General features: G+C 44.2%; 2 protein-coding genes across 2 annotated transcripts; one reads left to right on the top strand and one right to left on the bottom strand.

Annotated features, from left to right (window-relative positions):
- Positions 1-966: 966 nt before the first annotated feature.
- Positions 967-10,317, top strand: NANS (N-acetylneuraminate synthase). Its single transcript, XM_082300868.1, has 6 exons — positions 967-1,100; positions 2,462-2,677; positions 5,791-5,890; positions 6,162-6,316; positions 7,321-7,587; positions 8,657-10,317. The coding sequence occupies exons 1-6, from the start codon at positions 969-971 to the stop codon at positions 8,864-8,866; spliced, it is 1,080 nt and encodes a 359-aa protein (XP_082156994.1). The 5' UTR covers positions 967-968; the 3' UTR covers positions 8,867-10,317.
- Positions 10,318-11,521: 1,204 nt separating this feature from the next.
- Positions 11,522-20,967, bottom strand: TRIM14 (tripartite motif containing 14; the record flags this gene model as incomplete). Its single annotated transcript, XM_082301215.1, has 6 exons — positions 11,522-12,108; positions 13,245-13,337; positions 14,381-14,543; positions 15,644-15,877; positions 16,762-16,857; positions 20,785-20,967. The coding sequence occupies 6 exons, from the start codon at positions 20,965-20,967 to the stop codon at positions 11,573-11,575; spliced, it is 1,305 nt and encodes a 434-aa protein (XP_082157341.1). The 3' UTR covers positions 11,522-11,572.
- Positions 20,968-26,185: the final 5,218 nt, after the last annotated feature.

Below are 26,185 nucleotides of genomic sequence, written 5' to 3' on the forward strand. Positions count from 1 at the left end.
GCTGGTTGTGTTCAGCCAGTCACTGCAATCTCTCAGAAGGATGCAATTTTCCCTTGGGAGAACAGCCAACACCAGCAAAAAGAATGGCTGTACTGTAACTGCAGTATCTGGTGCTAACATTGTGTGTTGATGAGATGCAAGTCAGTTTCATATCCCTCGCCAAAACAAAACTAAACAATCAGATAAAACAAACAAACAAACACCAGACATGTACCGCAAAATCCTAACAATTGAAATTACTGATTTTCAGTTCCATTAAAAATCTAACAGATAGGCCCAGAATGTCACAAGTGTATCTTCATGTCTGTCACAGGAGGATTTTGGAGTAAGATAGTCTCAGAAGCGGCCTTAGCCATTGCTTTACATTTTACCATTTTTTTCCATGTATCATTGAAAGTTTTGTCTGAACCAAGTCTCTACAGCTCCTGAAAGGAGGGTGTAGTGTGGTGGGGGTCAGTATCTCCTGCTGCGTCTGCAGTGAGAGGACAAGAGGAAATGGCCTTAAGATGACACAGGGGAGATTCAGACTAGATATTAGAAAAAAAAATGTTATCACTGTCAGGATGGTCGGGCACTGGAATAGGTTGCCCAGGGAGGTGGTGGAGCCACCACCCCTGTAAGTTTTCAAGAAGCACATGGATCTGGTGCATATGATATATCCCTATCAATGCACAGTAAGGGTCTCTCAGGTGGAGCTCCCGGCTGGTGTGTGTTTCCCGGGAAGCCGCTCCCGTGCGGCGGTGCCGATGTCGCCGCGGGGATCGCTCCGCGGCAGGAGCGGCACGGCCAGCGCTGAGGGCGGCCAGCGCTGAGGGCGCAGCGCCACGGCGCCCCCTGCCGGCCGGGAGGTGGCCCATGGGGCGGGCCAATGGGGGAGGCGCCGATTGGCTGCGGCTGGGAGGAGGCGCGGCGGGGCCGGGAGCGGCGGCGCAGTCGCGGGCGGGCGGTGCTGCTGTCGCCATCTCGCCATGGCTCGGGAGTTCGAGCTGTGCCCCGGGCGGCGCGTCGGCGGCGACCATCCCTGCTTCATCATCGCCGAGATCGGGCAGAACCACCAGGGTGACCTGGACATTGCCAAGCGCATGATCCGCATGGCTAAGGTGCGCGCGGGGGGAGGCGGCTGAGCGAGAGCGCCGGGGCGCGGCCGGGGGACGCGCGGGAGGTTTATTCGGAACACAGAGTGTCTGCAGGAAGACCCTTGCATTTCACTCCGGTGAAGGGTCTGGAGCGCTTGTCCTGTGAGGAGCGCCTGAGGGAGCTGGGGTTGTTTAGCCTGGAGAAAAGGAGGCTCACGGGGGAGCCTTATCACTCTCTACAGCTCCCTGAGAGGAAGCTGTAGCCAGGTGGGATTCGGCCTCTTCTACCAGGCAGCCGGTGACAGGGTGAGGGGACATGGCCTCAGGCTGTGCCAGGAGAGGTTCAGGCTGAACAGCAGGAAGAATTTCTTCACAGAAGGGGTGAACAGACATCGGAATGGGCTGCCCAGGGAGGTGGTGGAGTCGCTGTCCCTGGAGGTGCTTAAGGAAAGACTGGACGTGGCACTTGGTGCTATGGTCTGTTTTGACAGAGTGTGTTCGGTCACCTCAAGGACCCGATAATCTCAGAGGTCTTTTCCAACCTAGTTGATTTTGTGATCTTGTGTCATGGCTGCAGCCCCGCAGGTGGGGCCGGAGCTCACGGGGAATTTGGGAAGTATCAGGCAGCTGCTGAACCATCTCTAATTAACCTCCAGTTTGACTTGGTTGACATTAGGGATTTACTACAGTAACACTTGTGTCATTCAGTAAGACAGCCAAGCTCCTGTGAAATTCGGTGTTACATCCATTAGATAGAAAACTGCACATCATCACAGCTCAGGGCATGGTGTATTTAGTTCTGTGACTGGGGTGTAAGTGCAGACTGCTCTAATGAGTATACATCTTCACTGTTTGTGTGACTTCAAATGAATTACTATTCCTGGAGGTGTTCAAGAGGTGTCTGGTGCTGGTGATGTGGTTTAGGGGTTACAGTGGTGGTGCTGGGTGGATAGTTGGACTGGATGATCTTAAAACCAACCTTGATGATTCTATGAATCAGATTCATACTCCTTGTTCCGCAGAATCCTGTGTCCTTTTTTAATGTAAAATTATCAGTGACAGCTAATCTGGGAAAAACACCACAGAAGTCAACTCTTGAATAAGCGCCATGCATAGCAAGAGACTAAGTAGTTTTGTAGGTTTACTATGATTTCTCTCCAGACTACTGCTCTATGAAATGTATAGGCACTTTGAAATAAAAGGGTTTGTGTGTGTGTAGGTCCACAGTCACTCTGTGTTCATTACCATTTCTGTGACTGCTGTGATGATAATGTGAAAACTCCACAACAGATGGGCACATCAGTTGCTAACTCCTTGCATTCAGACTTAGGATGAGTGCAGTTTCACTTGCACTTCCACTCAGTGTGCACCAGCTTGTCTTGCAGGACTGTGGAGCAGACTGTGCTAAGTTCCAGAAGAGTGAACTGGAGTACAAATTCAACAAGAAAGCCTTAGAAAGGCCCTACACGTCTAAACACTCCTGGGGAAAGACCTATGGGGAGCATAAGCGCCACTTGGAGTTCAGTCATGACCAATATAGAGAGCTAAAGAAGTATGCAGAGGAGATTGGCATTTTCTTCACAGCTTCCGGCATGGATGAGGTATGTAAACCATACTGGAATGACAAGGGGAGTCTGGCTGTTGTGTCTGTTGGGTATTACTTAGGTGTGATAGTTCTTACATGAAGAGAATATACGGACAATGAATTTCTAAGAGACCTAGAGTAATTTGCTAGTTCACCTGTGTCTCTGTAATGGTTGAGTAGATGGCTGAATATTTTGGAAGACTTGCCATGTGTGCTGAGATACTTACACACAGTAAGTAATATTAGGGACAAGGCTTCATTTTGATATTCATAAACAGTTGAGGCTTTGAGAGTGTAGATCAAGATGGCAATCAGACTGCACTCCAGTGTTGGTTTCAAGCATACCACACTTCCTTCTGTATTTAAACCAGATTCCTTTCTTCTAATCCCTGATATTTCCCTCTTTTTTTTTCCTCCTTCCTTGTTGTTTACTAGACCCCTGTGGTGTTTCTAAGCAGCAGAAATGTTTATGCCCCTATTTCTTTTACTAATCTCATGGAGAGGCTCAGCACCTTGCCCTGTTACTCCTGAATCATTTACTCATTTTTGCCAGTGGGCTCTTGAACAGTCAGTCACCAGCTTCACAACTCCATGAAACTCCTGCTGCTGTTTCCCCTTAAGACACGTGTATTTGTAACTGTTGCATGTTGCCTACCTCAGAATGATGGTAGTGACAATATTAACAAATGCAACATAAAATTGAAATGTGTAAGCTGGAAAGGTCAGGTAACACTTGAACGTCAGTATAAATGAGAGATTGTATAGATTGTTTTACTTTTCTTTGAGGCCTAGAAAATACAAAGAGCCAAACTGAAAGAGACCCTACAAGAAGTAAGCTAGCCACTCTTGCATATGGCCAGCACAGCAATGTCCCTGAGTTTCTGCAAGTAGACATATCCAGGATGAGACTAGGATGTGATTTACTTAGTCCTTGAGGTGATCTGTTCATTGTCTCACTCTTGCAATCAGAGGAATTACTGATATATCAGTGTTTTTCTTCTTTTCTTACAATTTATTCTCCCACTTAGTCTGATGATAGACAAATATGTTTTGTGTATGTAGCAATAGCTCAGTGCCATGGATTCTGAAACAGATCTGTGAAAAGAGAGTGTAGTGATGTTTCTTTTAGTGCTATCTTCAAGTCCAGAAGACCTGCTGAGCAACGTGCACTCCTTTAAGAAAGGAGTATATGAACCCAGGAGTCTTGGACTTCTTTATCTGGGATCTTAAAGACCCATGTGCCTTTGGGGAGAAAAAAAACCCCCACATTCCTTCTTTGATGTTAAAACCTCTGGTTTCTAAAGGCTGTAGTGCAACACAGAACACCTTTCACAGGCAGCAGCTAAGATCACTTTCTGCTGCTGGAATCCCTCTTTTTCTCTGCTGTGCTCCTTTGTACAGCTAATAAACAGAACTGATACATGTTTGTGCCTTCTTTTTTGAGCACTAATTACATTACACAGCTGCTAAGATTTCTGGTGGCATTTTTGCAAGACAGGGGTTTGGAACTCAAGGAAAATATTGCATAAATTAACATAATAAATCTTTCAGAATATATTAACTTCAGTAAATTTAATATAATCTTTGGAAGTCCAGCTATGTCAAAGAGGTTAAATTTTGTGTTTAACTATATGAGGAAACTAATGAAGTGATGTGTGAAATAAACACAAAGGCTATGAATAACTTCTTTATCTATTCTGTTCCAGTGTGTACTGGAGACAAAGCAGGATCTCACTGAACCACTCCCTTTAATGTCATTCCTGTTACTTGAAATTGCTTCCTGGTTGTTGAATCTCTTAAAGAAAAGCTGCTGGTTTTCAAGAGATATTTACCTAATGAAGAGTGGCCTTAGATACAAGGTCTACCTGTCATATTTAATTTTTTGCCATCTCCTGGGATAAGATCTGTGCCTTTTTAATAGAGAGTACTCACTGTCTTTATGCACAATGCATCTGAATAAACTATGTTGAATAGTTTATTATTAAATTAAAGAGATGCTATACGTCTTAGGTACAAGAAATGGAATCTCCATCATACTGATGGTGGAAAAATTAGACTGAATAAGATGTGATTCTCTTCTGGACGTTAGCATTCTTACTCTGGCACTGAGTAAATTTAACTGTAACAAGGAAAGAGCTGAAGAAATTAAAAGTGTTTGTGGGTGGTTGACAGGGGACAAAGGTAACTATTCCGTTATTTTCCCCAGAGGCGAATGGAGGCTTTAAATAACCTCTTGCCTGTGATAGGTTTGGAATTTAAATTTTCTTCTGATAAAGTACTAATTTTTAAAAGGCCACTTACTGATGTAATACCCATTTTCAGAGAGCCTCTAATAATTCTTGAATTGTCTTCAATATAGCACACATATTTTTAGACAAAGGCAGAGTTTAACTGGCATTTGAATAAACGGTTTTATAGTCTTTGCTTCGGCATATTTTGTTGTCTAGTATCTCTCCTAAAACCAAACTCATTTTGGACTTCCCTTTTTGGGCACTTTTGGGTTTTTTCCTAGTGCTTATTTAATACACTCATACAAGTTTTCAGTGTGGCAAATCTATTCTCCTGCCTGTAGTTTTAAACACTGTGTGGTTTAATAGTTCTGACCTGCAGGATGTGTGTGGCAGGAAGACAGTGTGCATGCTTGTAACACATTTCTTTTTCAACAGGCGAACTCCCATCTGCAGGTAGTTGCTCTCTCTGATAGTGTTTAAAAAAAGGAAAAAAAGCAAGAATGCCGTGGTATGCAACTTCGTCTTTAAGCTGAGGTGGAGCTCACTTGAACTAAGCAGCAGAATGTACAGCTGGTGTGACCTGCTGTGGTGGGAGGCCAGAGACTGCCTTGAGACAGTGATCCTAGTCAAAAACCTGCACAAAAATAGTAGAAGTATGAAAGAAGACACCATAATGATACTTCACCTGGAGGGAAATCAGAAACCAATACTGTCAGGATAGCAAATGTTACTTCAGGAGCAGTAGTTTTTGGGGAGATGTCCATAATATCTACCTGTTTAATCAAGTTTTGGGTTTGCTGTTTTGAAAGGTTGCTTATTTCCAAGCACAGTAGTTCTTTATCCCTTGATCCACCTGAAGTGGAGTGTTAAAACACAGTGATTTTTTTTTTCCTTGTAGATGGCTGTGGAATTTCTACATGAACTGGATGTTCCATTTTTCAAAGTAGGATCAGGAGATACAAATAATTTTCCATATTTGGAAAAGACTGCCAAGAAAGGTAAGCATTTTATTTGAGCCATCTTGGTGAACATCACCATTTCTCTGTAGCTCAGTTATTAGATTTTTCCTCCAATTGATTTTTGGGAAAAAAATCTGAAGTTTCTTTAAAAGAAACTCACCCTCAGACTTTGAAAAAAAAGTGTTTACCCAGCATTCTTTTCTAGTTTTACTAGTTTTACTGAATTACTGTACTTAAAGAATTTAATTTAATATTGGGTAGGTTTCTTGTGGACGTAGCACAAAACTTGTGCATATTTTCTAATGGCTAGGTCGCCCAATGGTGATTTCCAGTGGGATGCAGTCGATGAACACAATGCATCAAGTTTATCAGATTGTGAAGCCCATCAATCCAAACTTCTGCTTCCTGCAGTGCACCAGCGCATACCCACTTCAGCCAGAGGATGTCAATCTCCGTGTTATATCGGTCAGTGAGTAACCCAGAGCATGCCATGGGTAGGATAGCAGAGAAGGGCTGTGCCCTTTTATGGAGAAACACTTCCAGATCTTAGGCATGCTGGAATTCATTTCTGAGAGTTATGTCTCATGTTCCTCTAAATTACAATGCAAGCATTGAAGTAAAAATATCCACCGGATCTTTTTTTCGTAGAACTCATCTTTGAGGAATAGTTTAAAGGATATTGCTGGAGTATTCACAGTTTGACAGAGGAAAACATGACATGTAGTTAACAGGTTAACCCTGTGCTCTGTTGTGCAAAGAAAAATCATGTAGACTGTTACTGTTAAGAAGGTGCGTGAAGTGAGAACATAGTTCTAAATAGGGAGCTAGACGGGAAACTTCATGTGACTATCAGAGCAGTGAAGAAAATTGGTTATACCCTAGTATAGTTTCTTTCATTGGAAATATTATTTGAATATGCCAAATACTGATGTAAGAAAGTTTTCCCAAACTGACCAGTGTTCAAGCACTATCTTAGATTTATGCACACATAGTATATTATTTTTAATAGAATGCCGCATAGTTGCCTTTAATTGCCTTTAGAATTTGGTGACTGTCCTCAATGTATGGATTAAAAGATTGCTTCAGATTTTAAATACAATGTTGAAGAAAACTCTTGGATTAAGTTCAGCCAATCCACTGGATTGTTGGATGAAAATAGGATACTATTACTTACACTGATACAGGCTTCAAAGACCTTGAGTAGCAGAACTGAATTAAAAGGAGAAACGTAAGTTGTAGAGGAGGACATGCTTCCTTTTTCTTGTCACTATTGATAATATTAGTCAGATTTGGAACGTGGTGATTGGTAATGCAGTGTGACTTCTTGAATTTACAAAGTTGCACTCTCTGCATAACCAACTGCTTGTTTAATGGCACAGTATTTGTCCATTGCAGTTATCACTGTAAAATTTGCTTTGTCTTTGAAACTGCTACCTTGGTAATTCAGACCCACTCTGTCATGATTTAAGGCATATCAGTCAGCTTTTCCTGATATCCCCATTGGCTATTCGGGGCATGAAACTGGCATAGCCATTTCAGTGGCAGCTGTTGCTATGGGTGCTAAAGTACTGGAACGCCACGTGACTCTTGACAAAACATGGAAAGGAAGCGACCACCAAGCATCTCTGGAGCCAAATGAACTGGCAGAGCTAGTGAAAGCCATCCGTACTGTGGAAAAAGCAATGGGTTCTCCAATCAAACAACTCTTGCCCTGTGAAATGGCTTGCAATGAAAAGGTAACTTCTGATTTTGGTTTGTGTAAACCTGCAGCTAATTTAGTTCTCTAGCTAATAACTCCATATTCAGAAAAATAGCTTGCAAATTGTTTATTGCAGTAGTGTTTCTGCCTCTGCACTTAAAAAATTTCTCACTGCATAATGTTGGCCATTTTGATTATAATAGAGTTTTATATTTATCATCCAGTGGTTACCTAAGTTGAGAAGAAACATAGAGTCGTTTAGGTTGGAAAAGACCCATAAGGTCATTCAGTCCAACCACTAACCTAACACTGCCAATTCCAACCACTAGTGTATGTTCCTAAGTGCCATGTCTACACGTTTTAAATAACTCCAGGGATCATAACCACTTCCGTGTTCTAGAGTGTTTGAGTGCTTGATAACTCTTTCTGACAAGAAATTTTTCCTAATATCCAATCTAACCCTCCCCTGGCACAGCTTGGGGCCATTTCCTCTTGTTCTGTCACTTGCCGCATGGGAGAAGAAACCAACTCCCACCTGGCTACAGCCTCCTTTCAGGGAGTTGTAGAGAGTGATAAGGTCCCCTTGGAGCCTCCTTTTTCTCCAAGCTAAACACCCCCAGCTCCCTCAGCCCCTCCTCATAGGACTTGTGCTCCACACCCTTCACCAACTTTGTGGCCCTTCTCTGGACCTTCTCCAGCACCTCAATGCCCTTTGTGTAGCGAGAGACCCAGAACTGAGCACAGGACGACTTGACCTCACCAGTGCCAGGTATTTGGTAGTAGGAGTAATATGTCTCCGTGATTGTGTGTGAGCTGCTTTTACACTAAGCTGAAATACCAGTTGTTCTAATCAGATTCTCTCCACTGTGATTTTGAAAAATTTCAGTGAGCCACTGTCCAGTTTCAGGAAACATCTGCATGTTCCCGGCAGCCTGGTTACAGTGAAAGCTTCCATGCTAACTTAATCTTCATTTGGAATAAGTAGTGGAGAGGACAGTTCTCCACATCCTGTTCTCAAATAACTGCAAAATACTTTTTACCTTCTTTTGTTAGACTAATCCTAGCAATGTGTTTAATTTAAACATTTTTTTCCTCCTCCCCTGTAGCTGGGAAAGTCAGTAGTGGCGAAAGTGGCAATTCCTGAAGGTGCAATATTGACACTTGACATGCTGACGGTGAAGGTGGGAGAGCCTAAGGGATTTCCCCCAGAATCCATCTTTGATCTGGTGGGCCAGAAGACTAAAAGAAATATTGAAGAAGATGAAACCATCACTGAGCAAGTAGTGGATAATCATGTAAAAAAAGTGAAGTGCTAAACCAAAGCACTCCATATTTCTCAGTGTAGTACTGCACAACGTATCTAAGTATAGCAGCATGGCAGATTAGAAGAAAGTGGTGTAATTATGAGGATGCAAACAGAATTTTCAGGTTCTTATTCGCAGGACATTTCAGAAACAAGGGGATATAAATTATACAGATTTTATTAGAAACTGTGTAGTATTGTGCCTAGAAAATACCATGATCCTCTCTTCTCCATTTCACTTAACCTGGATCAGTTTGGAGTTTTGCCAAATGTAATACCACACTCTGCTGTTTTCCAGTTTCCCTTTTCTGTTAAGAATACAGTAAATCATGAGAATTTTGTCTACACTTTGAATTGTTCTAGCTCTGTATCTTTTGATATTCCTCTCTTTTCTGCCACTTGCCTAACCCCTCTGATAGCACAACTTCAGTTGGAGTTGAATACAGATAAGTGAAAGTTTACATACACTGAACAGAAAATTACAAATGCAACCTGGATGGATTTTTTTTTTTAAGATGAAAGCCTTAAAAGTGTCATGATAAAGCAGTGGTTGCAGGAATCTGCACTCTGTGGGAAAATGGCTTCTTGAGAAAGCTAGGTTCTGAAGAGACAGTACCAGGAAAGGAAGCATACTCGATATTTAGAAAGGTCCCATTTAAGGGGCAAGAGAGCCTTTTGTGAACTGAAAGGCAAAAGGGCAGGCCAGAGAGATTGAGCAGGGAAGAAAAGTAAATCTGAGATGGATCAGAGCCTAACCTATGCTTCAGAAATTGTGAAAAGCATCTATTGCGAGTTGAGTGAAGTCTGGAATATGAAGTCAATTCTGCAGAGCATTTGGATGTCTGTTTGGACCTGGGGGGCAACTTCTCAGGTAAAGCCAAATGCTGGTGAAGTTCGAGCAGCTGGTTTTTTTTTTCTAACCAGCAAATCCTCTGCATTGGGGTTTTTCTCTCAACACTGGTGTGTGAGATGGCTGAGGCTGATTGCCTGACTACATCACACCACTATGCTTCAGCATGATGGTCAGTGCACCTTTTGTGTGCTCTACTCTTGCATCCCAGCTTCTCACTTTTCAAGTAAGAAATGCAATCCCACTCCTATCGCCTGCTGCTTTTCCTTTGGACCAGTAGGGAACTGTATAGCAGCAGCAGCTGCTGCAGACCAGTCATTCTTCAATTACCTTGCTTAGCACAGAACTGCTTTGGTATAATTCATTTGCTTTTTTTCTGTGGTGGAATCATTTGCTAGTGATGGTTACTTGGAACTTGCTACCTTTGGTCATGAGCTGGTGAAGTATCTTAAATTTGGTGGTGAGTGCTTATGTACCTATGAGCTCTTTCAAAATGTTTACCCTTGTGCAATTCTGAGAAAACTCTATTCATATCTTTAAATGGGGAAGCAGAGGTTGAATCATATATTGACCATATGTGAGCTGTGACTGATGAGTATGCTTGCTTTACATTAAAAAACTACTCAATTGTTAAAAGATTTTTTTTAAAACTTCAAATTTGAAAAATAAATCTAGCTTATAAAACAAGCTCTTGTTTCTGCATTTCCAGCTATGGTCAGACCTTGCCTTTGTCAGCACTGGTGATGATTCCAGGGCCTTTAGTATTTGAACACTGTAAGATTACCTGGCCAGTTTAAAGTAGCAGTGGTTTTTCACTCTAACAGGGCTGGTCCTGGAGACTGCTGTAAGCAAAGGCTCCAGAAGTTTCTGGGACTTTAATTAAAGTATTGGTGGGGGGAGAAATATCCATATACAAGAACTTGCAAGCTGTGTCTCCTAGTTTTATGTGAATATTGCGGATTGGACACAAAGATAAATGGGGTACAAAAGCACCACTGGCCTAGTGTTTTTATTGCACCTGTGAACCCTGCAGACATTTCATTGTCTGTTAGGGGTTGCACACAGCTATTTCTCATGCTTCCACTCAGTGGGAAGAATAGGGCCACCCAGAAGTCCAATTCAGAGTTTCTGTCACATGTAAGACCAGCTAATGGCTATTAAATGTGACCACAGAAGTTCCCACTTCAGAAGGGACCTTTCCAACAGTCAATGCCAGTCTGTGATTTTTCCAAAATTACACTTAAATATGAGCTAATTCACTTAGTGCATTTATTATCCAAATCTGATCTTGTTGATGATAACAATATGCAATATATAATCTTGGAGGCTTGAACCAAACTAAACCTGTTGCCATACACAATTGCAGCCTCTACAGGCCGATGAGGGAAGGGAGTTCATTAAAAAAAATCTTTTTTAAAAGTCAATATCCAAGTTCCAGTAAGTTGTAATATCTTTCAACTGGACTTCTTCCATTTTGCAAGTTGAAAAGTATTACATAGAGCACCTTGGGTGGTACATGAATGCCATTTATAAAAGTCAGATCACCTCCCCCCATTCAAAAATACATATACATTGAAAATTACAGTTGGTTTTCTTGAACTTATTCTTAAAAGTTGAAAGAACTACAAAAATAGGACATGTGGCACTTCCAGTGGTACATCAACATCATTTATAAAAGCAAGATCACCTTTCCTCATTGAAAAATACATACACATTAAAAGTCACAGTTGGTTTTCTTGAACTTCTTTTACTTACTAAAAGCATCATAATTACAACTTTGATACAACAGAGATGAATTCGTGTAGATAATTGCTGAAGTGGCATTCACAGAAAAAGCATGAAATAGTAGGCTTTATTTTGCTTTGTTTCTTATGTTAGTTTGCATGTTCTAATGGACCCTTCCCAGAGTCTCAGGGCTGGATAAACTGGTTCTGTGAACTTGCAGCGGAACGTGTGCAAATGAGACATGCCATCACTAACATTGTAGAAGGAAAGGATTCCTGCTTCGTAATCTAGAAAAATGCCAATGCAATCAGGATCATCCTCTATCAGGATGGGGATTCTCTCTCCCTTGTGAAATGCCCAGTATTCAAAATCAAACTTCTTAAGGCACCAAGATGCTCTGTTCCAGCCAAGTCGACAGGCTTCAGAATCTCCTTTCCTACCAATGGTAGGGTAGGCTGCGCCAATCCACCATCCTGCTCCAGCATGAAGCAGGTCAACTTCCCAGTAATGGCTCCCAGAAAGGAATGCGTCTCTGCTTAGCACTTGCCATAATTGGTCGAACCTCTGGGGACCACAGGGGTAAAATATTCTCCTCCAGCTACAGCTTACTTCAAGACGGTCATCAGACAATTTCAGTCTCGGGTGAATGCTGTCATATTCCCAGGTCGGTGATCTTGCATCTGCAGTGAAAGCCGTAAACATAGTTGCTACATTTATCATGACCCTTGGAAGTCCAAGTTATAAAACACCTGCAAAGGAGCCTAGAGGCAGCAGTGTCTTGGGACAGTCAGAATGCCTGCAGTCCCAGGAACGCAGGCTGGAAAAGGCATGCCAGGGGGATCACAACAGGGTGCTAACGTTGCTGCATCCACACCTGGGTCAACCAAGGTGATGGGGACCTCAGCCACAGCACCAAGGTTGCTTTATGCTTAGGGTTAGGGCTCAGACAGAAATCCCAATGTCCAAGGACACGGTCTGGAAAAGGCATTCTAGTGTGAGCAAGGTGGGGCCCCAACATTGCCGGCTCTACACTTTTCAAGTCTGGGTTATCTATTGTGATGGGGATGCCAGTTGCAGCACCAATGTTACATTAGGTAGGGATGGAGTTCAGCTGGCCACAGAGCCTACAGCTCCAGGGACACCAGGGCTGGAAAATGTATGCCAAGCACATAAAGCAGTGTGCCAACATTGCTGCCTCCACACCTTTCTAATCTAGGCCACCAGTGTGATGGGTACCTCAGCTGCAGCACCAAGCTGCCATTTGGGTTAAGGTTAGGATTCAGAGAGCCACAGCCTACACCTCTGGAGACTAGGTAGGGACAGCAAAAGGCAAGCCAAGGGAATCACAGCAGGGCACCGACACTTATGCCTCCACACATTCCTAATCTGGGTCACTCATGGTGATGGGATAAGGAGAAGCTGTACACAGAGAGTTACGGTCACTTGGTCTGTTCAGCCTGGAGGAGACTGAGGGGAGACCTCATTACAGTTACAGCTTCCTCGTGAGGGGTAGAGGAGGGGCAGGCACTGATCTCTGCTCTGTGGTGACAATGACAGGACCGGAGGGAACGGTCTAAAGTTCTGTCAAGCAAGGTTTAGGATGGATATCAGGAAAAGGTTCCCAGAGGGTGGTTGGGCACTGGAACAGGCTCCCCACGGAGGTAGTCACAGCACCAAACCTGACAGATTCCAAGAAGCGCTTGGGCAATGCTCTCAGACACATGGTCCTGTGCAGGGCCAGAAGTTGGACAGTAGTGATTTTTGTGGGTCCATTCCAGCTTAGGAGATTCTAGGACTCCAGAATAATCATACTTACGTTTTAAGAAAAGCAGCCGATCAACAGGAGTCATGGTTTTTAGCACTGTCCCAGGCTCCTTCTTTGCAGTGGGATTCAGGCTACTGAAAACATCTGGGCAGAGATGAAAAGGGGCAGGTTAGGGAGTCTGCCAGTTTTTCAACTATCATTTTCCAACTTCATGGACAAACTATGTTACTTTTTTGGGGGAGGGGATACTCACTCTGTATGCTTTTAACGTTATGTTCTTTGGATAGCATGGAGATGCTGGACTAGTGTTGCCAAAGAACTACGCAACTGAGAAGAACTCCAAGTAATCACGCCTGATTCCTTAAAAAGTAGCCCCTATTAGATGAAAACAGTCTGGCAGCTGAAGATAGCTGCAGATGCTTGCTGCAGAGCACCTCCACAATGCTTTCTAGCAATCCTACACACATCCCGCAGTGGCCTTTCAGATCAGGTCTGACCATTTGCCCCAGAAACCTGCTACTCTCTTCTCAGTGGCAATTCTCAGACAAGGGATTATTAAAAGGCAGCTGGGTGAAATGTGATGGCCAGTGTTGCCTGCTCACTCAAAGAGCAGCAGGGTTTCCCCGTGGTTATTTAGCTTCGTGGCTCTGTGTCCCATTTGGAAAAACTCCTTGCCTTAATCATGACAAAGGTCACTTAAGGATGAAATAGCTCAAAGACAAAAGGATTTCTAAATAAAACACGTTAGCTCATCTTTACCAAAAATCATCATTTTTTTTCAGACTGAGGCAAATCACCAGGTACATTAATTAGAAAAGGCTTTAAAATTCTAGAGGTACCCCAGTGCCAGAGCACTTACAATGCCAACAGTAACTCAGAGAATAGATACATTCTGTAAGTGTGATGGACTACAGTAAATTGTATTGAAGTATCTGATAGAACTGGGGGGGAAAAAAGCAGCAGACAAACCAAAGATCGTTTTCAATGTTGAAGAGAGACCCCTTACATTTGTAAATCACCACTGCTATAGAGGCATTACACCCATGCTGTCAGAAAAGAGTACCCATGCCTCAAACACTTCCGTTTCTCCAGATGATTTGGTTAAAAGTCCTGTTCTTACTTTAAAAGCACACTTAATTTGCAAAGAGAGCAAAAGAAAGCAAAATCCAGAGCACTCTCCCAGGTACCTTCTTTAAGCCGGGCTTCCAATGGTTTCTCCAGAATGGACTGAATAACTTTGATGAAGTGTTTATAATGGTTAATTAAGTGTTCAAACGAGAGAGGTATTGGATGCCACTCTTCTGACAAGTGGCTGGATTCCTTAATTTCCTTCTCAACTGCTGTGTAGTTCTGAGGGCAGAAAGCCAAATGCTGTAATTAGCAGAGACTGTGACATGAAAGGACTCTTCCCTCCCAGCTCCCATACACCACAGAGCAAGGACAGCTTCATCACTAGGTAAACCTATGGGCCGTAACAGGCAAGCCTTGCTGAGTTCAGCCTGCCTTTTAGCTCATTAGCCTGCCCATTACCGCCTCCTGCCGGTGGAGCCAGTGGCCACTCCAGACATGGAGAACCCAACAGCCATGGTTAAAAGAGATCCCTCCAGGATGGAAATGGGTTTAGCCTGGCCAGGGTCCTTTGTGGGAAATCCCATCAATGGCAAAGTCAAACCACTAAGTTTTAAAAGCATTCTGAAGAATAAAATCCAACCTCCCCCACAAGAAGATCACCACAAAATCATGAAGAGCAGCTCCTGTGTGGAGGTATGTTGCTAGCCCACACAGCAGAATGCCAGGGCCATATCACAGCAATGGATACTCAAGTATACATTGCTGTGAAACTCAAGTCTGCCACATTGTAAGGATGCAAAAATGCACCAGAGGCATCATCCTGTAATGAACGGCATCTTTTGGCTTGTATCAGGGCATAACCACCCTTCCAAAGGAAGGTGAAGATCATTAGGAGAGAGAAGGAGAGAGAAGCTGATGTTTATCTGTAGGCAAAAAGTAAAGTGCTGCCCCCTCCAGTGAAGTGATGGCTATTGCTTATGATGATTAGGATTTCTTGCAATTAAGTAAATTACATATTTTAACTTCCCTCCTGAGGTTTCCTGAGGCCTGCCTTTTCTCAGACCTTCATATTACACTGGACAAGGAAAGACTTGATACAGCAATTGTCTTCAAGATTAAGAGACACATATCTGTCTGTTCCATATTTGTTTAAAATTAACATGAATTTCATACAGACCTGAAATCAATGCCATAGCAGGAACACCTCATAGCTCAAAAATCAGGAACCAAATTTGTTTACCAAAACACCAACACAAAGCAAATTAAAAAACAGTTAGAAAGACGCTGCTTACATACAGAAGGATCTGTAGAAGAGATCATTAGAGAAATTTACCAAGGGCTATCAGGGTAAGAGGTAGAAAGAGACCATACAATACCACCTCCAGCAAACGAATAGGATCACTGTCCTGTTGTATTTGTCTGATTTGAAGTGTGAGGGTCTCTAGGGCTGCAAGCTGTTCTTGACAGGACTCCAACTGCTGATCATGTGCTCCCAGGGCTTGCTGAGTCTTTTCATCAATGAAGTTTTTTGCCAAACTCTCTTCTTCCCGAAGAAGTAACTGAAGTTCTGTCACTTTTTCTGACAGCTGCCTTTTGATCCTGTCAGCATGTGCCTATAGATGAAGCAGAAGAGTGTCTCCTCCCTGCTCAACAGACCATAAACATTTCAGACATTTCTCTTTCAGGCTTTCAGTGCTACATTTTGGTTGAATTTTACTGATTTTCTGCATCTCTTCAGAAACTTATGTCTACCACTTAAAAGAGGGCAGCCATGGTTTACCTGCTGATGTCTGGATGGAAAAGCTTGAGGGAAGATTCCAAGATGCCTATTTGTGCAGTAAATTCTGTTTTCAGCTGGAATTAACGGGGTACAAATTGCAACAAGAAGTAGATCTGGTCCTTCAGTAGCAAGACTTTGACCCCTTTCAAAGCAAGCTAGAGAGAAGTAGCTGATAGGAAGAGAAAGCCTCCAAAACAAAGAGACATTAAACCAAGTCTCTAAAGCCCCCTCAGGCTCTTACTGACATTTCTGTAAAAGAACTGCTTGCAGATGCTCCTTAGAGCAAAAGTAATTTCATGCTCTATAAATGAGGTGCAGCTTAGCACACATTCCCGTCCTTGAGACACAATCAACAGAGCTCTTCTTGTGTTTAGTCAACTCTGAATCCAGGCAATTCAATAAAGCAGTTCAGTGCAATGCAAGATACATTAGTAAAGCCAGAATAACTTAGGCAGCTAAGGCTACCTGCTATTCCTCTGCACAAAAATTTCAGCCTTGATCTTCCAGAGGTGTTAAACTGATCAAGGAATGAGGACCAGGTCTTTGGAGACTCTCCTCTTCTCTCCCTTTGACAGTGTAACATACTGTGATGGATACAGGGGATACACTCTTTTCCTGAGAAGCAGTAGGTGTCTGGGTCTTTGAATAGTTACAGAGAAAACAAAATGTCACCTCTTGGAAAATTACCATCCAGTGGAGAAGGAAACCACACTTTACCTTCACATCATTTACAGCCTGCACTATGTTCCTTCTGTTGCCAGCTTCTTGCTCTTTTCTCTCTTCTAGATGATTCAAGCACAATGCCATCAGTTCCTACACAGCAGTGAAACAAAATAAAACACTGTTTCGTAACAACATCTGTAAAAAAACAAAAATAAGTATCCAGCTTGTTTTCCATATAGGGGGGTGTATCACTGAAATACTCTGTTTCAGAATCATAGAATAATAGAATATTCTGAGTTGGAAGGTACAACTCTTGAATGAATGGACTTTAATGAGGCTTATTAATGCCAGTATAGTGATGAAACATAAGGATCTCAGCATTTCACCTGGTGGTTATACTGTTAAGGTTTGAGAGCTGTGCAAATTAGCACCACCTTCTTAAGGCACAGAGAAATCCAAAGCAAAAAAAACATTTTCATCTTTAAATATGTGGTGCTGTGCATTTCCAGACTACATGCTAATGCATTTAGTAGCTGAAGGGCAGCTAAGTAAGTACTTTTATTTAGAGGATCGGTGGGAGGCTCCATCTAGAATCAAAATTCAGTCAATGTTCAGGATGCTTCCCAGTGTATAAATGACCAATCAGATACCCAGCTATCACTACAGTGATGCTGTAGTCTGAATGTCTACAACAGCTAATTGTGTCAGGATGGCTGGTTATCAGTCACAGTATCTGTGACACTTGTGGTGTTCCCAGCACAGCATAATCAATGTTCTGCTTATGTCTTGCTCCAGTTTCTCACCTGCAGCCCTCTGAAATTGGCTGCCCTCTGCCCAGCAGGTTGAACAGTCTTGGTGTACCTGCTGATGCATTTTTGTCATTAGTACCATGAAGGATACAGTCAATGCTGCCCTGCAGTCTCCACACACTGGTGCTAAAACAGAGGCCCGCAGTAAATACCAGGTAAGCTAGCTCCAGCTGTAGCTGCTATCAGTGTCCTCTTCTGCAGCTGAGACCCAGTCAAGAGCATCTGCATGCACATGTACCAGTTCACTGCAACAGCCCCAGGGCAGCACAGCATTTACACTCTGCAGCATGGACAAACAGAGCATAAAGCATTGCTTCATGAGCAACAGTTTGCATTTCTGACGTGTGTCTCCTTAGAAAACACATGCAGTTTGTCATTGGATTATGACAGAGTCAGAAGAAAATGGACTCCAAGCAAAAGCCAGAGACTCCGCATCTGGAAGGCCCTTGGCACAGATACATCCATGCAAGCAGATAAATATTCTTGCATAGAGAAAGACATGCTATTTATTCCAGCCACAGTTTTCCAGTCTTGTCCCTGAAGAACCAGAAGAGTTCCACACCACTAGAAGATTCAGGACTTCTACCAGATACCAGCCTTCCTTAGTTTATTTTGCAGCCTACACCTCATTCCCTTCCTAAAAGGCTGACAAAGACCACAGAGAAAAAGACAATCTTCCTTCTTTGCTAGTAACACACATCACTTTGTGCACTCACACCCTCACAACAGTGACCATATGCAAATACTTACATCAATCCCCAAGCATTTCTGGTTAAGCATTACCTTCTTTACAGAGGTACATGAAAGAACTCCTTCCTAACGATTGAAGACCCTGACATCAACCCATGTCATTAACCCTGAGGAATCAACTCCAAAAATCTTCCTTTAGGGATTGCCTTAACTCATTCAAGTCTAAACACTGTAAAAGCAAGGATTTCTGAGATGACACTCCTAGCTCCAGTCAGGCTCACAGAACACATACCAGTTGCAAAGAATGGTGATCCTGTGTGCTGCATTCAAGAGCACAGGGAGTGTCTTTCTCAACTATATTAAACAACCTCTGCTCCAGGGATGAAGCAGCTGATGGACCTCACACAACAGTTCCCATCTCTTCTCAGCACTCACAGCTAGGATTTGCTGAAAGAGCTGTGGAAGATTCTCAGTGGAAGAACTGCTGCCTGGCTGATGTCACATCACAAGGGCTATACAGAATAACTGCTCCCAGCAAACAAAATCACTAGTCAAAATACCGTCTCTTAGGCTGTAACTATTGATAGTTTGTGCATAAAATCTCTGCATCCCTAAACCAGTAGATGTCAGCAGAAACCGCCTAGGGATAGAGGGTCACGTGGGAGTACAAGTTTCTACCCTGCTCACTTCCTGATTTCGCGCAGAGACAACTCTTTATCAACAGCACGTGCTTGCCTGTGTCCATCAGACCCCCAGGGTAGCAGCAGAGCTTGTAGCTTTGTGCACTTTACTTTGCCTCAGATCAGGTTGCCACTGCACACCTGTATCATCCACACATTGCCGCTCTGGCCTGAAGGGAAAGCAACACTGTAGTGAGTTCCCAGTGCAAGAGGGACACTTTGGATGAAAGCATACCAGCAGGCAGCAGCCATGCTCTGCATCGCTCAGACGTCTTAAATGGTTTTACCTCTGTGCTGCTGTTTGTGGCAGCCTAATGCACAGCCCTCTGCCCTTGTAATGCTCTCTAACATGAAATGCAATAAAATGCTACAAGGGTTTATCGTGACCTGTGTACTGGCTCACAATCTGTGTGAACTTCCAAGCAGGAAGTTCGGTAGGAACTGTTTCTTCCTAGTGTTTTCTGTAGGAAACCTCTAAGTAACTCTGCTCCAAAATATCACAAAAGGAGTAGGAAGGAACTTTCTGAAATTGTAGCTGAAAAAATAAAAATAAATAAATAAATAAATAAAGCTTCTGAACATCAAACCTCTGTGTTACAGCATTTTAAGTCTCCCAAGTTCAGCACCACAGCATGCAGGCCCCAGCGAGCCTCCTGGCAGGCTCTCCAAGTAAAACAAAGCACAAGCAGGAGTATTGGCAAGCTTGCAAATCTTCCTGAGGATATTTGGTGGACAGCTACACTGGGATGAAGAAAAAAATCTTAGAGAAGACCCGCGGGGCTGGTTGCGGCTGGGATGGAGTCAGTTTTCCTCATAGCAGCCCATGTGGTGCCGTGTTTCAGATGTGACTATACTGTGAGTGCACAAAAGGCTGGGAGGGGACACAAGCAGAAGATGGCGCCTACTAACCAAAGAGCTATTCCGTACTATATGACATCATGTTCAGCAGTAAAACTGAAAGTGGGGTGTCTAGGTGGGTTTGCTGTCTTTTGCTCAGGAACTGTCTGGTGAGTATCTGCCTTTGCATCAGTTTCATTGTTTTTCTCTTCCCTCCACTTCTCTTTCTCTTATTAAATTTTTGTCTCAATCCATGAAATTTCTTGGTTTTAGTGTTCCTCTTCTTTTCCCTTGTCCCACTGGGCAAGGGAGGAGAATAAGCAGGCAGCTGTGTTGTGCTTAGCTGCCTACTGGTGTTAACCCACAACAACCCCTGCTCCCATCCCAGAGGAGTTATCAGAGAACTCTGCATAGACAGTCACTGTGATCTAGCAAGCTACAACGGTGGGGGCAGAGGGTAAGCGGAAGTTACCTTTCCCCTGCCCCTGAGGCATCTGTGTTTCTGTCAAAGGTACTTCCAGTCTGGCAATAAAAACACGTTTTCTGGGGCAACCACACTCCTCTGATTCCACGTACAAGGTCTGCGGATAAAATGCTGCTGCGTGTGACCTAACAGTCAAAGCCACTTCCTCCTTGTCCCCTGATTTATACACCTGTTTTGGGGACGTTTGGGTGTGACTGATTAACTCTTTCTCCTCGTGCACGAACCATATCCTTGTGCAGTAGCATCAGGCTGACCCTGTCTGTATGGGGTCTACAAAGCACTTGCTGAAGTACAGAAAGTACAGAAACTTTGTTCTGCTAGTCAACACAGCCTACAAACCTTGAACTCCACAAGGTGTTTATAAGGCAAGCAAAGCAAGGCTGAAGTCTGAAGATCGGCTTAGTACTGTGGCAATTCACTAATACTCACAGCTACCGCCATCACACCCTGGCAAAGGAACACTCAGCGGCACAAGTTTCAGAAACGAGGGGAAAACCGGCAAGATATAAAACCAAACCAGGAAGTTCTTGGCTCAGCTCCCGGTTTATACCCTCTCTCCACGGCTCCCGGCACTCACCTGCGTGCGGCGGACGGCGTGGGGCAGGAGGCAGGCGCGGTGCCCGCGGTGCGCGCCCAGGACCGGGCACAGAGCGCACACGCAGCACCTGCAGTCCTCGCAGAACAGCTCCAGCGGCCGCCCGGCATGGACACCGCACACCCGCGCCCCCGGCGCTGCGGCCCGCGGCTCCCCCTGCGCCATGCCGGAGGCGGCCGGGACGGCGGGGAAGAGAAGGATGCGGGGCAGGCGGACGCAGGGAGAGGCGGATGCGGGGCAGGCGGGCGCAGGGAGAGGCGGATGCGGGGCCGGCAGATGGGGGGTGTGCGCAGAGGGCGGCAGTGCCACACTGGGCCGGCGAGCCGCGGCTGTGGCGGCGGAGGGCGGCCGCTGCCCCGCCGTGCCTCTTGCCCCCTCAGGGGCGGGCGGGGAGCAGGGCCGGCCCGCGTCACTCGCCGCCGGAGAGGGGACCCGCAGCGGGGGTGTCGGGCAGTCAGTGCCGCAGGAGCTGTGCCTGGGAGCGGGAGAGCCGGGACCATGGGAGCTGCCTCCGTCCGGCGCCCGGGATGGAAAACGGGCTGATTTGTGGAACTTCACCAGCGTCGATGAGGGGTGGGCTTCAGTGTCGTGGCTGAGCAAAACACTTACCTGATACAAAAATGTGGGAAAAAATTGTCTTCAGGGCATGTTTTGTCGCTTTCTATTTTTCAATTAGAATTTTGTGCTCTGAGAAGTGTCATTTACAGAAATCAAAATAGACTGCTCGTGCTCTTACAGAATTTGCACACTTACTTTCATTGGCCAAAACTCCTACCTACATTCAACAAAATTCATTCTTTTTAATGTGCTTGGTTCTTTCTGTGAATAAAAACAATACAGAGTATTCACACACACACACACACACACACACACACACAGACGTGATGTGAAAAAATGGGAAGATATTTAAAAACCAAGCATTTTGGTGGAGCATTTGAGAGTCAGAATATGCATTAGTATGTGAGAACATGGAGCACTGAGGAACAAGGGCAGTCATGCTGAAATCAGGCAGAATTTCATGCCTGCAAAAGAGCTGCTGACAAAATCAAGGATTTAGAAAGTGCCCTGTACATACAAAAGTCATGTTTTTTTCTTGGGAAGTGTTTCATGCAGACCCCACACTACAGTCATAGGAATCTTAGGAATCATTATAAATATCTGTACATTGTTTGCTCTTGTTCTACACACACACAAAAAATGTACTAATGCCTGCTTTAATAAAATAAGAGTTTCACATCCTCTTTGGGACCCTGTTCTGGTGTTTGACCATCCTCAGAAAGAAAACTTTTCCTACTGTCAATCAACATTTTTCTCATTACAGCTGGGAAACCTCCCATGTTGTTTCACTGTGCCTTTCCAAGGGGAGTTTCAGTCTCATCTTCTCAATCTACGCCCATACAGGAGCTGTAGACAGCACTAAGTTCTCTGACAGAGGCTGAACAATTCCAGTTCCTTCCACATGTGTTTTGAAATGCCCAGCTTCAGCTCCAGTACCGTCTTTGTGGCTTCTGCAGGGGGGTTTGCCTGATAGAGTCAGTCTGTGTCTTGTCCAGAGGAGTCTGTGTGTTAAGTAAACGTTCCCATCTGACCACTCAGGAGCACTCTGGCAGTCACACCACCAGAGACTGTCACTGCTGGGACTGAAGCACCTTCACAGTGATAGCTCCAGTGAAGGGTGCCTGCCTGACTCCCTATGCACCCTGCACCCACATGGTAAGACAGGGCTTCCTTTAACAGTTCAACACCAATTTTCCCGTAGCAGAATCTGAGATCTCTGGATCTCTGAAGAGATTTATTTACAGTTCAGTAACAGTATCAGCTCCAGCTGGTGCCTCAAGGAGGAACCCTGAACAAAGGATTACGTGGGCTTTTATACCCTCACAATCTGTGTGCCAGAAAGTCTGGAGTCTTCCTGCTGAGTCCTTGGCTTCTGGTGTGTCTCAGTGTCTGCTCCCCTGGCTGGATCACAGGTCCCTGTGCCCTTTGTTGTGCCAAGGGTTGGCAGTTCCTGACCTCTTGCCTCTGGCTCCCACCCAGAGCTCAACCTGCAGCTCCCACTGCAGCTGCACCCTGAGCTACCTGCGCTGAGTGTTCGTCCCTTTTCTTGGATTGAGCATATGTGCTAATACATAAAAAGGGAAAAATAAAGCTTTCACAGCATCTTCCACTGCCCTTACGTACAACATTATTATAAGTAACAGAATGAAGGCTAACATTACTGTCATAGGGCAGAAATTATTGTCAAGACAAGATCATGAAAGATCCTTGAAACTCAGTTATTGACCCACTGGTTTATCATTCACTACTTGTTTGATATGAGACTGGTGTATCCAGTTTTCCTAATCCAAAATTTTAACAGCAAAGTAAGAACACACTAAGCCAGCATATGGTCCCTCCCTTTTAGGTCCTAATTTGAATTTTTGTGAGATTATCTTGATTAACACTACAACGGCAGGTTGTATATCACTTGTATTTCAAGTGAGATGAGATGTTACTATTCTGCATACTTTCTCCATTCCTCAAACCCTTTCTATATTTTATATATAAAGTACTGGGTCAGGCATTCATTTCCGTCCAAAAATGGGCAGCTCCAGGAATTTATGCCACCACAAAAAGAACAAAAAATGGCTTTCTAACCTATCAGAAGTTCTCAAGCATCAGACCAAGCTCAGAGTTAGGATGACTAACTGTGAACCTGCTTCACTTTTCAGCAAATATAAATAGCCTCTGTGGACACCTATGGCTGGGTGTAAGCATTTGCTAGTGATAGCAGATCAGCTATCAGGCTAGGCAGTAGCCTTCTCAACAGAAAAGGAGAAGAAGAAAAGGCCTTGGCTAAAAAAAAGGTATACCTAGATACAGGGTTCCAGAGTCAACTGAGTCAGACATGGGTGCTCATTTTACAGCTAATATAAACAATCAAGTTGTGTAAGTCTTTGAGAATAGAGAGAAAATTACATATAACTGTATCACCCTACAATCTTCAGGACAAGTAGAGGGGATGAATAGAACATTAGAAGAAAAAGCAAAAATATGCACATGTTGGGATCCCTCCCCTGCCGTGTAGCCCTGGCAGAGGGGCCCTGAGGGGAGGCACGGGGTTTCCCTGCCCCTGGTCAGCCTCGTTCCCATGGGTTGGTTTGTGTTCCCTGGTGTGGCCAAGGACCCTCGGGTCCCGGGACTGTGAGAGTTCCTCAGGAGAGCCCCGGCCATGCGGCTGGAGAAATAAACATCTCTGAAACATCTACCAAGAATCAGCCTACACATATTTCTTTTCCACGGACCGCCTTGTTTGATACATGTGTTACAGTAATCCCCACTGTAACATGCACATGCACTTACCTGAATGGCCACAAGCCTTAAATTTGTCGCTGCAGAATGCTTGGAATGTTCCATCACAACCCATAGCACTGGCAGAAATTCTCTTTGGAAGGGACTCAGCTATATCAGGAACTTATGTTCCGGCTAAGACCAGCCTTTTGGATGGAAATGAATGCCTAACCCAGTATTTTATCTATAAAATATAGGAATGGTTTGAGAAGTGGCGAAAGATGGTGCCACAGATCCCTGTGCCCTTTGCTGTGCCAAGGGCTGGCAGTTCCTGGACTCTTGCCTTGGGCTCCCACCCAGAGCTCAACCTGCAGCTTCCACTGCACCTGCACCCCGAGCTACCCACACTGAATGTGTTCCTCAATACATGGCCAGTCTTCATCACCACAAAGCCACACAACACTGATGGAAGACACTCAGCCCAGGACCCTGGTTCCTTTTCTGGCAAAGTCAATCCCCAGTCTGTTTGTGTCCAGTCTTAATCGTTGCTGAGTTACCTTATGGTTTGGATAAGCCCAGATGCCTGTCTTGATCTTTGTGAGGTTCATGCTGGTACATTTCTGCAGCACCTCACAGTCCCTCAGAACACTGACTCTGCCTGCCCCTTAATCTTTCCTCATCCTCTGCTTCATCCAGTCCTTGTTTGTAATGACAACAAACGCTCTGAGGGCATATCCCATCCTATTGCTCTGATTGCTGTTAAGAACATTAAGGCACATTGGGCTCAGCATCTGTCCCTGGGGAATGGCACTAGAATCCAGCTGCCACTTGGACTCAGTACATCTAGTGACAGCACGCAGTGTCTAGCAGTTCAGGTGTTCTAGCCTATCTATCCAAACAATGTCATGAGTTTGTCTGTAAGGACATTTCAGGGCCCATTACTTGCAGCATTAAAATTTGCACATTATTAGTACCTAGGGCATTTCCCATTACAAACGAACTTATTGAGCTAGATTCTCTGTGCTTTCTAGTGTTTTAAATCATTAATTATGGAGAAGAAAGTTGTGATAAAACTAAATAATGCTTGTGTAAATACTACTGGATTACCAGGTGCTGTTGTAATGCACCAATTTAAGATGTAATTTGCCCCCAGGACTTTGCTGTCTAACACTGGAGGGAAGTGCTGCTGTACTGTGGTTGTGAAAGGTCTGAAGATTTTTTTTGCATTCAGCTCCCACATTCCTCTCTCTGGAGGAAACACCTTTTGTCTTTCAAAACAGGTTTTAAATGCCTCAGAGTGTGCCTCAGGCTGTTTTTGCCAAGAATAATCATCCTCCAGCACAGGCAGTGGAGAAAAGAGTTAAATCAAGACGGAAACAGGAAGTTATAATGTTTTCCTAATTCAGCACAGTCTCAGCATGAAAGCCAGCTGAGGAAGACGTGTGGGTGGAGTAATCTGGTAGGGTCAGAATGGGTTTGAGTCTTCATCTGCTAGTTTTGAGGTGAAATGACACTTTCCTTCTCTGGACTTGGATCCAATAAGCCTTCTGCAAAATAGGGTGCATTTCTGCCAAGTTTGTGTGTGAAGCTGCCAGCATGCAATACACAGAGACCAGGCTTTTGTTCAGCCATAGCATCCTCTATTTCTTTGTACAGAAGATTCCTAATACAAGTTCTGACTTCATACTTGCATGTAGGGGTAAAGGAGGGAAGTCTGGTTTAGTGTACAATTTACAGGTTTTGGTGCAGATCTGGACTTCTTTGCAACCATCTACAAAAAACCAGCCAAACAAACAAACAAACAAATCAAAACCAAGTGGAATCACCACTTCAGCAAAGACATTGAGGACTGCAATTTGAATGGCACTGATACACCATGTGTGTGCACTGAACAGCCTTTAGTCCCTGCCACACAAGGGCTGAATGTTAAATATGGCTGAACTTAAGAATCCTGTATCAAAGTGGGTTGTTTTCAATAGAAGTCACACTTCTCACTGGCTTAAGAAGATAAATAATTTTTACTGCGGAAGTCAGAGTTTATCTTGGTTTGGTTTGCCTCGGGGTTACCCATTTCCAGAGGGCCATGAAGGGAACACCTATTTTATTCAGAATC

This window comes from Coloeus monedula (assembly GCF_965178545.1).
Source record: "Coloeus monedula genome assembly, chromosome: Z".
Classification (NCBI taxonomy): domain Eukaryota; kingdom Metazoa; phylum Chordata; class Aves; order Passeriformes; family Corvidae; genus Coloeus; species Coloeus monedula.

Coding starts and splice junctions, on each gene's coding strand:
- NANS (XM_082300868.1), top strand. CDS start 969: ATGGCTCGGGAGTTCGAGCTGTGCCCCGGGCGGCGCGTCGGCGGCGAC. Junction 1,101..2,461: donor GCATGATCCGCATGGCTAAG/GTGCGCGCGGGG, acceptor CTTGTCTTGCAG/GACTGTGGAGCAGACTGTGC. Junction 7,588..8,656: donor AAATGGCTTGCAATGAAAAG/GTAACTTCTGAT, acceptor CCTCCCCTGTAG/CTGGGAAAGTCAGTAGTGGC.